Source organism: Felis catus, chromosome D4, assembly GCF_018350175.1.
Source record: "Felis catus isolate Fca126 chromosome D4, F.catus_Fca126_mat1.0, whole genome shotgun sequence".
Classification (NCBI taxonomy): Eukaryota; Metazoa; Chordata; class Mammalia; order Carnivora; family Felidae; genus Felis; species Felis catus.
Window position 1 is genome coordinate 89,891,151 of NC_058380.1, and position 14,000 is coordinate 89,905,150.

General features: G+C 64.0%; 1 protein-coding gene across 16 annotated transcripts in view; it reads left to right on the forward strand.

Annotated features, from left to right (window-relative positions):
- The window catches only part of NTNG2 (netrin G2), a 67,688-nt gene extending 53,737 nt beyond the window's left edge, over positions 1–13,951 (forward strand). For 7 of the 16 annotated variants that reach the window (XM_023242884.2, XM_023242885.2, XM_023242887.2 and 4 more), the window contains 8 exons: positions 2,950–2,976; positions 3,829–3,966; positions 6,827–6,855; positions 7,207–7,281; positions 8,741–8,842; positions 10,250–10,487; positions 12,276–12,410; positions 13,002–13,951. In XM_023242884.2, the coding sequence (XP_023098652.1) occupies positions 2,950–2,976; positions 3,829–3,966; positions 6,827–6,855; positions 7,207–7,281; positions 8,741–8,842; positions 10,250–10,487; positions 12,276–12,410; positions 13,002–13,237 (980 nt within the window). In that variant the 3' untranslated portion in view covers positions 13,238–13,951. Of the gene's footprint in view, positions 1–2,949; positions 2,977–3,828; positions 3,967–6,826; positions 6,856–7,206; positions 7,282–8,740; positions 8,843–9,741; positions 9,811–10,249; positions 10,488–12,275; positions 12,411–13,001 lie in introns of all 16 variants that reach the window. The other 9 variants (XM_023242888.2, XM_023242890.2, XM_023242891.2 and 6 more) reach the window with 9 other exon arrangements.
- Positions 13,952–14,000: the final 49 nt, after the last annotated feature.

Sequence of the window (14,000 nt, forward strand, 5' to 3'; positions counted from 1 at the left end):
AGCGCCCCCCAGCGGTGCCCCCCACCCGCCCCCAGCCGGCGAGGCTGTGGCCCCTCCCGCCCTTCAACCTGGGAGGGGGCCGTGGGTCGCGCACGCACACGTGAGCACACGTGCGCACAGACACGCGCGCGGGCGTGTGCACGCACACGCGAGCGTGCCTGCACGTACACTCGCGTCCCCGCGTCTTCCGCGTTTGCCAGCGTCAGGCCTTGTAAGACCCGCCTGCCTCCTGCAGGAACCGAACCCCCCCTCCCCCCCCCCCCAGCCTTCTGGGCCCGGCCAGAGGGAAACCCCAGCTGAGCGGCTCGTCCTCCCCTTCTGGGCCCTGCGGGCTGGGGAGAAGGCACCACAGGGTGTCAGGAGGAGGGTGGTGGAGGCCCCTCCCTCCCTCCTGGCCGTGATTTTCAGCACCGCCCCTCATACCCGGCGTCCGTGGGGCATGTACAACCGGCCACACGGGCACCACACGCTGCGTGGTCACCACGACCCTCAGATTCGCTCCTGGAAGCGGGTCTCCTATTAGCCCGTTCTCCAGGGCGGTCCTTTGAGGCCCTGGCCTGAGATCCCCGCAGCCTTCCCCGCCTTCGCTCTCTGCACAGTCCTCTCCTCCGGGCTCAGCCTCCCGGGCCGGGAACGTGTTCCTTGGGGCGTGCCCATCCGTGCCTACATCGTGAGCACCCGTCGGGGCACCCCACTCCCCAGGGACCCCCAGCATAGTCCATGGCTGCTTTCATGACAGGACGAATCCCAGGGAGCCCCCGAGCTGCGGTAGAGACGCTGCACCACGCACAAATGCACAGCTTCTCGCTCAGCTCTCACAGCTGCCCCGAGGGCGGGATTGTTATTACCCCCGTTCTCTAGATGAGCAGACTTGAGGCCCAGCAGCCTTCGTCCAGCAGCAAGCTAGGTGCCAGCCACTGGGCGTCCTGCCCCGGGGCCACCCGCCCACCTGCCCGCCCGGGCACCCCCGCAGGAGCCCCTCCATTGGTGCCCTCCCTCCGCCAACGTGAAAGATTTATGTGACTTTAGGCTGATCAAAGCTGGAGGCCTCACAGCGAGGCCATGACAGGCATGTCGTGCCTGTGCTGGGCGACAGGCCTTTGAAGGTCTGACTTGCCAGGCACTCACAGCACTCTGGGCCTTCAAAGGCGCCCAGAGCTCTGGGCGCTGACAGCCGCCCCGCCCGGCTCCCTCCCCACCAGGTGCCCGACCCGTCTCTTTGTTGGAACCGGTTCTTGAGGCCTTTCTTTAGTGGCTGTCACCTCCCTCTCTGACTGGCAGTCTGCCTCCCTATATCTGTCCTGCTGGCCTCCCCATCCCTGCTCTCTGCCCCACCTCCTCTCCATCCTCCACCTGGAAGGATCTGCCGGAGTCTCCTGACGAGGCACTGACAGTCTCACAGACCTGCTCAGACCTGCAGGCCACCTGCTCTGTCCAGCCAGCAACGGGCACGCGCACACACACACACACACACGCCAGGCTTTGCCTCTGGACCCTCTTCCCTCCATCCTGCAGGGGCAGGTGAAGCCCCTTGATTTTGGGGAGCTCCTGGAGCTGGTCCCCGCTTCCCCAGAGTCCCACCCCGCCCTCAGGGAAGGAGGGGTTTCTTCTGGAATACCCGGGAGCAGAGATGAGGCTGGAGATTCTAGTATCCTCAGCCTAACGCTGTCCCCGCCCCTGGGACCCCCACCTTCTCTAGGACAACGAGAAGAAAACAGCCCCCAAGACACAGAAACAAGTCACTCCCAGGCTAATTTTGCCCTCACCCCCCCCCCAACGTCTGCATCTCAGTAAATGGCACCAGCACCCAGGGAGCCAAGCTGAAAGTCTGGGGGGGTCACCCCTGACTCTGGACCTTCCCCTCCACCACCACCAGCTCTGGCTCCCCATCTCCTCCCTTGCTGCTGCAATAGTGGCCCTCCCCTCAGGGGCCCTCCAGTCCCCTCCCCTCTGCAAGCAAAGGGCGCTCCTCACCAGGGTGCCCCCCTCCCCTCATCACACCTCACCCCCAGGCCCTCAGAATAGAATCCTAGCCCAGCCCGCACGCCCCCCTACAAGGCCCTCTGAGATCAGGGGTCCCCTGATCTGTCCCTGGCTGTCCTGCAGGGCTCACTGAGGGGGGGGCGGGTCATACCCCACTCTCCACACCACAGCCTCCCCCCTGGAGGGCCTCCCAGGGTTCCAAGGGGCATCCTTGCCCCTGTTCTTTCTTCCGGAACACCTGGTCGGGGGTGGGCGGGGGGGAAGCCTGACATCAGCTCCTTCCCTCCGGTGCTGATGATTCTTACCATGGTATCTCCAGACTCCCCGGTCAGACCATGGCCTACACCTCCATCACCCCCCCGGGACGCGGACACGCATGGACAGAAGGGCCTCTGCCACTCACAGCCCTGTGGCCTCGGACAGGCTGTTTCACCCGGAGCCCCGTTTCCTGATCCGTGGAATCAGGCCCATCCCAAAGCCCTGTGGGGTTGTGTGGGGACTAAAAGGCCCCCATGGGGGCCGTGCTGGGCACGTGCCTGGCACATAGCAAGCATTCAGCACATAGCAGCTGCTACGATTATTTTTCAATGAGTCATTCGGCCACGTCCGCATGTCCCCAGACGGGAACCCACGCGGTGCTTTCTCCCTGGTGGCCTGTGCCTGGTGGCACCCCTGAAGAAAGGCCCCCACCTACACGGCAGGACCTGAGAGTCCAAAATCAAAGAAGAGGGTGCGGGTGAAGCCCCCAGTGGAGCGTTTGACACTTACCAGCAGGCGCCCCGGGGTTAAGTCACGGCTCTGAGACTTCATTTCTGCATCTGCGAAGTGGGCTAAGGCGGCCCCTCCCTCTCAGGGCTCGGGATGAAGTGGGATCATCTCCAGGTTTCCTTCCCCCAGCCCCGCCATCCCCTCCTGTGCAGGGAGGAGGTGGCCAGAGGCCCGGTGACCCTCCTTCTCTCCCCGCAGGTGCCGCCGCAGGCTCTGCTGTTGGCAGTAAGTACGCTCCGAGCCCGCTGCCCTGGGGACGGCCCCTGGGGCCCGAGCCTCTTTGCGACTCCTGGCAAGAACGGGAGAGAAAAGAAGGGGCTTCCCCGGCCCGTGGCCGCCGGCCTCTCCCCACTTCTAACTGCCCCCCCTCCCCCGTTCACTTCTCACCTCCGCCTGCTCTCTCCCGTCCCCTGTGCTGTGGCCTGCAGCCAGTGCATCTCCCATTTCTTCCCTCGAGCTTCCTGGTTAGTGCTGCTTTGGAAAGGGTCCCCGCAGCCCCTGGGTGAACCACCCCCTCCCATGTCTCCCTCTCCTGCCGGGCAAGAGTCAGGTGGGGGTGGGGGTCCCTTGTTCTTGGCCAGTGGCAGAAGTCCCCCGAGCCCCGTGAGGCTGGGACAGGTAAGCTGGGATCCAGCTCGGGCCCGGGGCGGGGGGGGGGGGGGGCGTGGGGGAAGGGAGAGGTGGGCGTGAGTGTCGTCCTCACGTCCATCATCAGGCCACCGGCTCTCAAGCCCTCACAGCACCAGGCACCAGCTACGCAGGGTCCTTCCAGGACCTCACTGAATCCTGGCATCCTCCCCCCAGGCGGGTGGCGCGTCTGCTTTTAGAGTTAGCGGGAGAGGACTGGCCGGTGTCGAGTCAGCCACTGGCACACCTCCCGTCTCAGACATGCTCGAGCGGGGCCACAGCCCACCCTGGGCCGTTCCCTGCCGCAGAGAAGGTGCCAGAGGAAACTGGGTTCTGGAGGGGATGCTGGCCGGCTCAGTGAGGCCGGAAGTTGCTGCGTTGCCCCCACCCCCGCCAACCCCCCATCCCTGCCAACCTCCACCCTCTCTTCCCCTTCTCATCTCTTGCCAGGCATCGGTAGGTCCCGGAAGGACCCCATCCCCAAAGCCCCTGTGGCCACCGTGGCCATGAGAGGGGCCCCCAGCACTCTTGCCCTCTCCACATCCGCTGCGTGGGGCCCCGGGGCCCCCAGCACCCCACAGCCCACAGGTGGGTGCCCAGCTACGGCCCAGCTGTCCCGGCCTTTCCCCCACCTCTGTGATGTGCACCTGCTATAGGGGCTTGGCTCTTAGACTAGAGAACACTAGACCCTAGAGCCACGAGAGTGTGGGGCTGAGGGGCCTCCAGGCCGTCCGGGCCCATCTGTTACTGGGCCCCAGCCAGGGGATCTGGGGCTCACTTTAGCCCGGACCCTTCTACCTCCTGCCCCCCAAAGCACAGCTCAGGAGGATCCCCGAGACCAGCATGGCTGAGAGAACGGGGTGACCGAGGAACCGGGGGAGGGGCCTAGTGACATCCAGGCCACACGAAGTGCGCCCAAAGCCTGTCTCCCAGGGGGGCTCCTGCCTCAGTGCTCTGCCCCAGGCGCCGCCACCCCGCACCCTGTTGTGCCCCCGGCGCCTCGGCAGCCGACCCCTGGGAGTGCACAGCACAGACTGAGCCAAGAGGACGAGCTTCTCTGATCAGCGAGGCAGGAGGGCACCTCTGGGCCCGGGTTTTTAGAGTAGGGACTGCTGGGCTTTTCTGGGTGGCGTGGGGAGGGGCGAGGGGGGCAGGGCTAGGCCAGGGCGAGCACCCCACACCGCGTCAACCGGAGCAGCCACTCTTAGGGGTCCGCAGCGACGGACAGGCTCGGAGACACCCGCTCTCTGGTTCGAATTCCCCTCCGAAGTTGGGATTGGTGTGTATTCGAGGCTTGGGGTGCTGGAAATGTGTGTCCCCGCCCACTGCAAGTGCCAGGAGTCCGAAACGATCCATCCTTCCCGGAGGGTGCCAGGGGGACGTGGCCAAGGGAATTCTCCCTGGTCCCGGCTGGGAAGGGGAGCTCGGCAGTGAGCCGCAGCAGAGAGGAGACGGCAGGGGCGCCTCGCTCCTTGGACGGTGCCGTGACCCTTCCTTCCTCTGCGCACGGACCTGCGGAGGAAAAGTCCCCCTTGTTCTTGGGCCATCTGGCTTAGCTCCTCCGTGGGACCCAGAGGGTGACACCCCCCCCCCACTCTTGATTTCTGCCCTTCTCCACGGGGAGAGCGGTATTTGCAGGAGGCAGGGGCTGGTCAGGAGATTCAGGAGTTACAGGGGAGCCTCCTGGCCCAGGGGTCCTCTTTGGGGTGAAGGCCGGGTCCATGCTGGGAATGCCAGGACATAAGCTGGCCGCCTGAGGCTTGTGCTTGATTTTGCAACGTCTGTGATGGGGATACCGGAGCAAAATTCGGTATAGCGGGTGCTGTGTCTGCCTGCAAACAGTGGTCTGTCTGGGTGGGGACCGGACACACACACACACACACACACACACACACACACACACACGGAGTAACCTTGAACCCATTTTCTGAGCTGCTTCGGATTTGGTGCACGCGGTTCAGGGCAAGCTTCACGGCTGGGAGGTAAAGAGAGGCTCAGATCAGGGCGGCGAGCCAGGCGAGGTGGGTGCGAATCACGAGGGTCCCCGGGACCCAGGTGGTGAGAAGGCGCACTCCTCAAACATTCAGTGGGTCGTGGTCAGCTTTGCGTGGTGACCCCAGTGAGGGCGGCAGGGCGCTTTGGGGCAGGAGGTGGCTCCAGCGTGACAGTGACCCCAGCAGCCCGTGTCTCGGAGGTCATCGCTCCTCCTAACAGCTGAAGCCTGTGCCCTCCCTGGGCCCCATGTACGTGGACCCCCACTAATAATGACGGTCCCTCCAGTTGGCGGAGTGTGGACGTCTGGGCCCACAGTTCTGAGGGGATAGGACCATTAGTTCCATTAGGTGAGGATGTTAAGGCTTGGGAAGAAGCAGGTGGAGTTCATGGCACGTAAACTATACTTCAATAAAGCTGTTTGAGAAGAAAGAAAGAGGCAGCCGCTCAAGGTAATAGGATTACAGAAATGCGCAGGGAGGATTCGAACTCGGGGCTCACCGACTCCAGAGGAGAGATAGCTGCCTCCACGGCCACCCAGCACCACCCCAAACCCCCTCCCCCCCCCCCCCGGAGCTGGAGCCACTCCCTGATTCCCAAGGAACAGAAGGGACCTCCATCTGGCCTTGGCACACGACACAGGCCGCGGTGAGACTGTTCTTCCCGCACACCTGAGCGTGTCCCGGAGAGCCCAGCCAGGGGTCTTTCTTGCCCCCGGCTCCCAGCCCCCAGAAAGGTCCTGAGTCTCCCCACGTGCCTCCCGACAGGTGCTTCAGACTCTTTGACCGGAGTCCAGCTGGGCCCGTGACCCTCTGGCCCAGATGTTTCTCCGTCTTGCCGATGTCTAGCTGTCTGGAGGGCAGAGGCTGTGGGGCAGGAAGAGCTGCTCAGGACCACTAATCCTCGCCCGCAGAGGGTGGTGGGAGAAAGGCTCTAAAGCAAAAAGGCTCCGGGGCTGCTTTTGTTTCGGCTCTAATTAAGCCCTTGCCAATTTGGGTCCTGCAGCCTTCTCTCCTCACTGAGCCCCGTATTAATGTCAATTCGATGCCCAAAGGCTCCCAGCGCCCAGCTGGAAAGTCTCCTGCACTTTTTAGCTGGTAGATTTTCTCTCTCTCCCCACCAGCCGGCATCGTGCGTAATCCCTTTAAGAAGTGGCAAGAATCCGATTTCTCCCCTGTCCCTCTGGGTTTGTCTTTTGAAATTCAGTGCAGAGCCATGCCTTGCCTTCGCCAGCCCTGCCCGCTTCCCCCGCTTTGTGGCCGCTTAGTCTTGGGGACGGGCACAGCGACCCTGGGGGTTGACTCGCGTCGCGGTCCCCGGCGAAAATGGGCCCACGCTGTGGGCTGGGGAGGGCGGGTCAGATGGTGGAGGGGCTCCGGTCCCCGCGTTGGTGTTGGACAGGCAGCCTTCGAAGACCGTTCTGGACGCGTTTGATGACCCCTGCCCCCCTTTACAGCCACCAGCCAGGGACTTTGGCACAGAAAGGTCTGCGCCCAAATACGGGACTGGATCCCTCTCTACCCTCAGTAGGTTCGGGGACAACACAGGGAGGGCAGAAGGGTCGTATAATCCGGTGTCCCACTGAAGAAAGGACGGCCCAAAGTGGGCAGGTTCTCGGGCTCAGCCCCGCCCCCCTCTTCTCTGGCTTCAGGTCACAGGCTGTAGTAGGTGTAGACGCTGCCTCTCCCGTAGACCTGGACCCAGTTCCACTTGGCCAGTGTAGACCGTGCTGCTTCTGCTAAGGGTCCTATGGGTGTGTGATGACTCCGGGTGCCCCCCGAATCCCCCAGCCCCACCCTGTCGCATAACTGGGCTTCTCCTTTTCTTCCCCCCAAGAGTGGATCAGGCCATCTACAGCTGCCCCCCTCGGGGAGAGCTCCCCCGGGCCCCAGATGCCCTCCAGTGCAGAAGGTATGGGGGCGGGAAAGTTCCTTAGACCGCAGGCCCCTCCCTATGTAGCGGCGTTAGCAGGTGTAGGTGCCGGGATGCGGGGGGGGGGGGGGGGGGAGGCGGGGGCGGCCCTCCGGAGCTGAGGGGAGGGGCCTCGGAGAGCCATCTGCTCATACCCCAGCGCTCACCTTCTTAGAGGGATCCAGTGTGACGACACCAGACGCAACCCCTGTTAATCCTACACTCCCCCCATGGGCTTCGGGGCTAAGTGGGGACTCTGCCCTGACCACGGGAATCCTGCCCTGCCACTGTCAGCTACAGGACCCCCCAGGGCAGGGAGGGGAGTTCAGAGAGGGTCAGGCCCTCCTGCAGGAGTGGGGTGGCGGACTCAGACCCAGGGGCTGACTACCGGTGGATGAAGGAAGAGAGCGCATCCCAGGTGGCGGCGGGACCAGCCAGGGCAAAGGCTTGGCGGTGGGATCCCGCCAACGGGGCAGGGGGCACCGTCGATGGTGTCGATACCAAGCCCAGAGCCTCAGTGTCCCACAGCAGGGGGAGGAGACACGCACAGGCTCGTTTGTAGCCTCGATGGACGTTCACTTGAAGCACACGGGGGCCCTGCCCGACCCTCCAAGTCGGGAGGCCGTTCCCAGCCCAGCTCACCTGCTCCCTGGACGTTAGGTCCGAAAGCCTGTCTGGACAGCAACCCGGGCCCCTCCAGGAGCCGTGAGCGGGGCTCTGAGCGCCCTCTGCTGGCAGGCAGTTCTGGAGCTAGAGCCGCAACCAGTGAGGGTCCCTCCCTGGTGATGGGGCCTCTGGAGCCCTCGCTACCCTGCCCCAAACGGGACCGACGAACGGGACCGACGAGGGCACCGCAGACTCCCAGAGGGAAGCGGAGCCGACTTTGCTGCCGGGATAGTGTCGTGCTCACTCACAAAGATGGGGCCGGGCCCCAGGGAGTTGTGATGCGGAAGGCAGGTGCTGTCTGGGTTCATGGCTCGATACACCTGCAGGCAGGGGGGGGTCCGTGGATAGGAAAGGACTCGCTGTGGCTGGAGCGGGGGGTGGGGATTGCTTCAGAAAGGGAGATGCCAGAGCCTCGTATGCCAGGTGCACACTCTGGGTTTGATGCCCATGGGAGTTTGGAGAGGAGAGGAGAGAGCTAAGCGATATTCACAATCAGTCAGAAAATCATTCAGCGTCAGCAAAGCACTTAGCATGCTGTCGGGGGATGCCGGGGCTAGAGAAGTAATTTGGGAGAATTAATCCAGCCGAGTGTGTAAGTGGTCTCCGAAGGGGCACCGGAGGCAGAGGGCTGCTTCTGCGTGGCTCCTGGATGTGCTGTGCCCCCTCAGATCTGAGCAGGTGAACGTGCCCAGGGCCCCGTGGGACCCTCCGTTGCGCTTTCCCTGGGCTCGGACAGCCTGCCCTCGGCAGCTGGACCGTGGCGACGAAAGAGCGTATTTCTCGTCTCTCCAAGTTGTGGGCACCTTTGCTGCTGCCCCTGCCCCTGCCCCGGCCTCCAGACCTTTCCAGCTCAAGCCCAAATCTGCTGAAGTGGTGCCCATTGAAGAATTCCAAGGTAAGAGGATGGCCCCGGGCTGGATTCAGCCACCTCTCCCCCCACCTGCACTGGAAAAAGGTGATACAAGACGGAGGACCCATGGCTGGCTCCGAAACCCCTCCCGGAGTAGCTGGGTCAAGGTGAAACCGAGCCTCTCTTCCCTCAGTCCTCCCTCCCCAAGGGAGCTGGGAGCAGGTATGAGTCAGAAGCACAGTGGGCAGGCACAGGGCAGGCACCGGAGCTTCCAGAAATAGCCTGTCCTGGCTCCCCTGGGAGGTGTAGCCCAGGGGCCCGTCTTGGTCGAAGCAAGAGCTGGAACACAGGGGTCACCGGTGCCACTCCTTGAGACACTTGGGAGATGGCTCACCTTCTCATTGCTCCCGGGGGGACAGGCGGAGGGGGCAGGTCCAGGAGGCCAAAGGTGTGGCAGGCCCACCGCCTCCTCCTGGGCACAGCTCCGAGGCTCGCTTCTCCAAGGTCTCCCATGCCCTTGACCACCAAGACCTCGTCAGTTCCTTCCTCTCCCATCACGAAAGGGAGGTTCGGTCCTCCAGAGATGCACAGATGGTGTTTCAGGAGGGCGGCCAGCGTCTTGCCCGTTCAAGGGCAGTCACACTGGCTTTCCTGTTCGAGGGGGTGCTGAGCCCCTTAGGAGGGACACCAAGGGATAGCTGCCTTCTTGGGACGGGGAGCCAATTCCCATGCCTTTGGGATGCCTTGCCCGGCAGTCTTGGGACTCACCCAGTCTCTGGAGCAGGGGGAGGGCTGGGAGAAACGGCAGGATGGCACAGAGGTGGCTGTCCTCGGTGTGGGTGGGACCGTGTGCCTGCAGTAAGAGTCCAAAGCCAGGCCAAGACTATCAGGGGGGCGGAAAGAGACGCCCGGGGCACAAACCCTAAGACGGTACCCATTCTCAGGGGGCTGTGCGAGAGGAGGCCCTCTGGTGCCAATCACGTTTGCAGAACAGCTCAGGCTAATAATAAAAGGTCCGGCAGGTGGGCGTTTTCCGTCCAGTGATCTTCCAAAGCAGCATGTGGAGGAAGCTCCTGGCCCATTCCATCTCGCCCCGGAACCCATGCACGCATCTTCCCTTTGCCGAGTCACCCGGGGGGGGGGGGGGGTGCCGCGCCCCCAGGCACTGTCCTTCCTGCGCTCATGCTGGCTGCGCGACCCACCCTCCCTGCATGAATCATTCCCAGTCGCCCCGGCATCACACGGGCAGCCTTCCGAGCCGCTGGCCCCCCCTGAATCCCTGCCCCCCGGGGCCAGGTGGGAACCCGTGGGCTGGGCGAACACACCGGTCCTCCTGTCTCCTCCCGCGTGACAGGGAAGCGTTGGCGGCCCGCGGCACCTTCCTGCTCCCTGCATGCCCCGGGCTGGTCTGTCCTCGCCCCGTGCCTCAGTTTCCCCCAATACACGGTGCAGGGGGTGGCAGGAAGGCCCGGTCTCCCTTGGCCCACTGACCCGTGGTGTTTCTCACGCTCGGCCGGCCCAGACTGTGAGTGTTACGGCCACTCCAACCGCTGCAGCTACATCGACTTCCTGAACGTGGTGACGTGTGTCAGCTGCAAACACAACACGCGAGGCCAGCACTGCCAGCACTGCCGTCTGGGCTACTATCGCAACGGCTCTGCCGAGCTGGACGACGAGAACGTGTGCATCGGTGAGCCGCTCGGGCCGGGCCGCGGGGCGCGGCGTGGGCGCTGCTGGTGGGGCGGGGCGGGCCAGGCGGGGTCCCGAGACCCCTGTGTCCGAATCCCCCGGGCGGGGGGGGGGGCCACATCAGCTGGGCGTCTCCAAAGACAGAAGCCTCTGGAATCCGCTCCATGAGGAACCTCCCACAGGCACTGGAATTGCAGAACCACTAGTTACAAAGACTGGTTCTAGAGCTTGCTATGGGCCTCAGTTTCCCTGCTTGTAAAACGGAGAAGTGGATTAGATCAAAGGGTTTTTTTTTTTTATTAAGTCCATTTATTTGGAGAGAGAGAGAGAGAGAGAGAGAGAGAGAGAGTCCCAAGCAGGCTCTGCACCGTCAGGGCAGAGCCCGACGCAGGGCTCGAACTCACAAACCTGTGAGATCATGACCTGAGCCCGAAATCAAGAGTCAGACGCTTAACCCACTGAGCCGCCCAGGAGCCTCCAGATCAAAGGTTTTCAACCCATTTTTCGTGGCTGAAGCTTTTCTTCCAACCAAGTCCTTCCGGTGCTTTTATTTATTTATTTTTTTTTTGTAATTTTTTTAATGTTTTTATTTATTTTTGAGACAGAGAGAGACAGAGCATGAGCAGGAGAGGAGGAGACAGAATCTGTGTCTCCAGGCTCTGAGGCTGTCAGCACAGAGTATGACGCGGGGCTCGGACTCACAGGCCGTGAGATCGTGACCTGAGCTGAAGTCGGACGCTTAACCGACTGAGCCACCCAGGCGCCCCCCAGTGCTTCATGAGCAGAGGCCCAGCTTATAAGACCCAGGGGGCACTCCATCTGCTCTCTTGACACTCTGCTCCAGGACTGGTTTGGGGGTAGAGAAGCAATCTGTGGGGGCCCTGGGCCCGGGCACAGGCAGGCCATCCCAAAAGGCCAGACCCAAGGCCCCAGCCAGCGCCCTAGAGCCTGGAAGGGCTGCCCACCTCCCCTGCCTCTGTCTCCACTGGAGGCCGGTGCTCGGTCCTCGGGTGCCCAGCCCCCTTGGCATCCCGCTGCCCATCCTCCGCCCACCAGGTCAGCTCTGGCTTCACAGAGGAGGGGCTGCCCGCAGGGCTGGAGCGGTCAGTCTGAATTATGGCATTGGCCTTCAGATAATTCCATCGACTCTAAAGTGACCCAAATGGAATCGTGCTGCCGATGGCACACTGGCCAGCTGTAGGGACAGGGTGGGGCTTCCCGATCCTAGTCGAGGCATTCCCTGCCTCCCGGATACATTCCTCTCTCGTTGCCTCTCTCTGCCTCCTCTGCTTCAAGGATTCCCAGAGTGGGGACCTTTGCCCCCTCCCACAGGGCAGAGGCCCGCCAAGAAACCAACAGGGAAGGGGCTGAGGGAGGCTGGAGGCCTCCTCCCACCCTGTGTGCTCCCTGCTCCCCCAGTAGCCCCTCGACCCGGATGCCCTGCCCCGATGAGGCTCCTCCCACCTGTCATGGATCTTAAAGCCCTTTGGATCTGGGAAGGTTCAGCGCTCCCTCCAGTTACACAGACTGAGGCTGAGGCCCAGAGAGGGGTTGGGGCTGCCCCCGGGGCCAGGGGGAGGGAGTGGCTAATGGATGCTACCGCCTTCCCTCGAGATCTGGCCCGTCGGGCAGCCGTGGGCGCACGTGGACCCGTGGACACGGTGTGGGGTGCATCACCGGGGAGGGGCGGGGGGCAGGCTGGAGCGATGCGGGGCCGGGCGGGGCGGGGGTCGGTGCGGAGGACGCCCACAGCTCGCCCTGACCGCACGCCGTGCCCGTGCCCGTCCAGAGTGTAACTGCAACCCGATCGGCTCCGTGCACGACCGGTGCAACGAGACCGGCTTCTGCGAGTGCCGCGAGGGCGCAGCGGGACCCAAGTGCGACGACTGCCTCCCGACGCACTATTGGCGCCAGGGCTGCTACCGTGAGTGCGCGCCCGGCGGGCGGGGCTTCCGGCCGAGGGGCGGGGCCACGGGGGGCGGGGCGGGGCCCGGGGCGGAGGGCGAGGCCTGAGGCGACCCGGGAATGGAGCCGGTGCCAGGTGGGAACCGGGAGGCGGCGGATCTGGGGGCCGGTTGAGCGGGGAGTCGGAGGCAGAGGCGGAGTTGGCGGTTGGTGGGATTTGGCTGACGAGGACGGGTTTGCGGAGCGGGAGGGTGGGAAGCCGTCCGAGCAAGCGGTGGCCTGGCGAGACCGAAAGGACGGCGGGCGCTAGCCTGGGAAGGATGATGGAAGGGCGCTCCTGGCACAGGGAAAGGCAGGTGCAAAGCTCTGGAGGAGAGAGAGCAGGTGCGTCGCAAGGCCGGTGGGCGGGGAGAGCCGAGGGCAGTGGCGGGAAGGAGACGGGGGCCAGCTCTCGCCTGGCCCCCGTCACCATCCACGCTGGGGCGTTTCTCACCAAGGGCGCCCTGGGCCTCCAACACCCCCCCGGCCCGTCCCAGTCGCAGAAGCTCCACCGAGGGGGGCGGGGGTGGACCGGGCCACCGCCCGCGTTAACCGCCCCTCCGCCCTGCAGCCAACGTGTGTGACGATGACCAGCTGCTCTGCCAGAACGGCGGCACCTGCCTGCAGAACCAGCGCTGCGCCTGCCCGCGCGGCTACACCGGCGTGCGCTGCGAGCAGCCCCGCTGCGACCCCGCCGCGGAGGACGGCGGCCTGGACTGCGACCGCGCGCCCGGGACCGCCCCGCGCCCCGCCACCCTGCTCGGCTGCCTGCTGCTGCTGGGGCTGGCCGCCCGCCTGGGCTGCTGAGCCCGGCCCGGAGGGGACCCCGCGCCCGGGGGGGGGCGGCCCTGGGGGCTCGAGGGCCCGGAGGCCGGCGCCCGAGGCCGGGCGGCGAGAAGGGTGCGGCCCGAGCTGCTCCCAGGTGCTACACAGCAGAGCCCTCCCGCCTCCTCCCGCCGCGGTCAGTGGCACCTGCCCCCGCCCCGGCACTGCCCTCCGCCGCCGCAGGGGGCGCTGTGGGGGCTCTGGCCCCGGCCGCCTGCGATTTGGGTCTTAGGTTTTCTTTTGTATCACCTGCCGCCCCCCACCCTTTTTTTTTTTTTTTTTTTTTTTTTTTGCTGGTGGTGAGACAGCGGGTGGGGAGAAATTCTCACCTCAACACCTCCAGGTCTGCCTCCCAACACACACACACGCACACACACACACACATATGCGACTGTTGCAGACACCCCCTGCGCCTGTCCCTGGCTTACCATAGGCCAGCGGACCCCGAACTCCTGTTGCCTACAACTCTTCTTTCTTTGTTTTCCTTTGCAACCCACCAGACTCCGTGAGGCCTGGTGACCAAGGAACTCACCGTCTGGGGGAGGGAGTTAGGAAGGAGGGTTGGGAAGGCTGGAAACTTGGTTTTGTAGAGAACTATTTTTGTTTGTATTCACCGGCCCCTCTCAGGGGGACACGAGCCGGAACAGGTGGTTGATGGTGTATAATCCGCCAGAGTAAAGAGTCTGCTCACTGCTGCCTCCGGGATCTGTTTTCTTTCTGTGTTCGTGTCTGCTCAGCAGGGTTC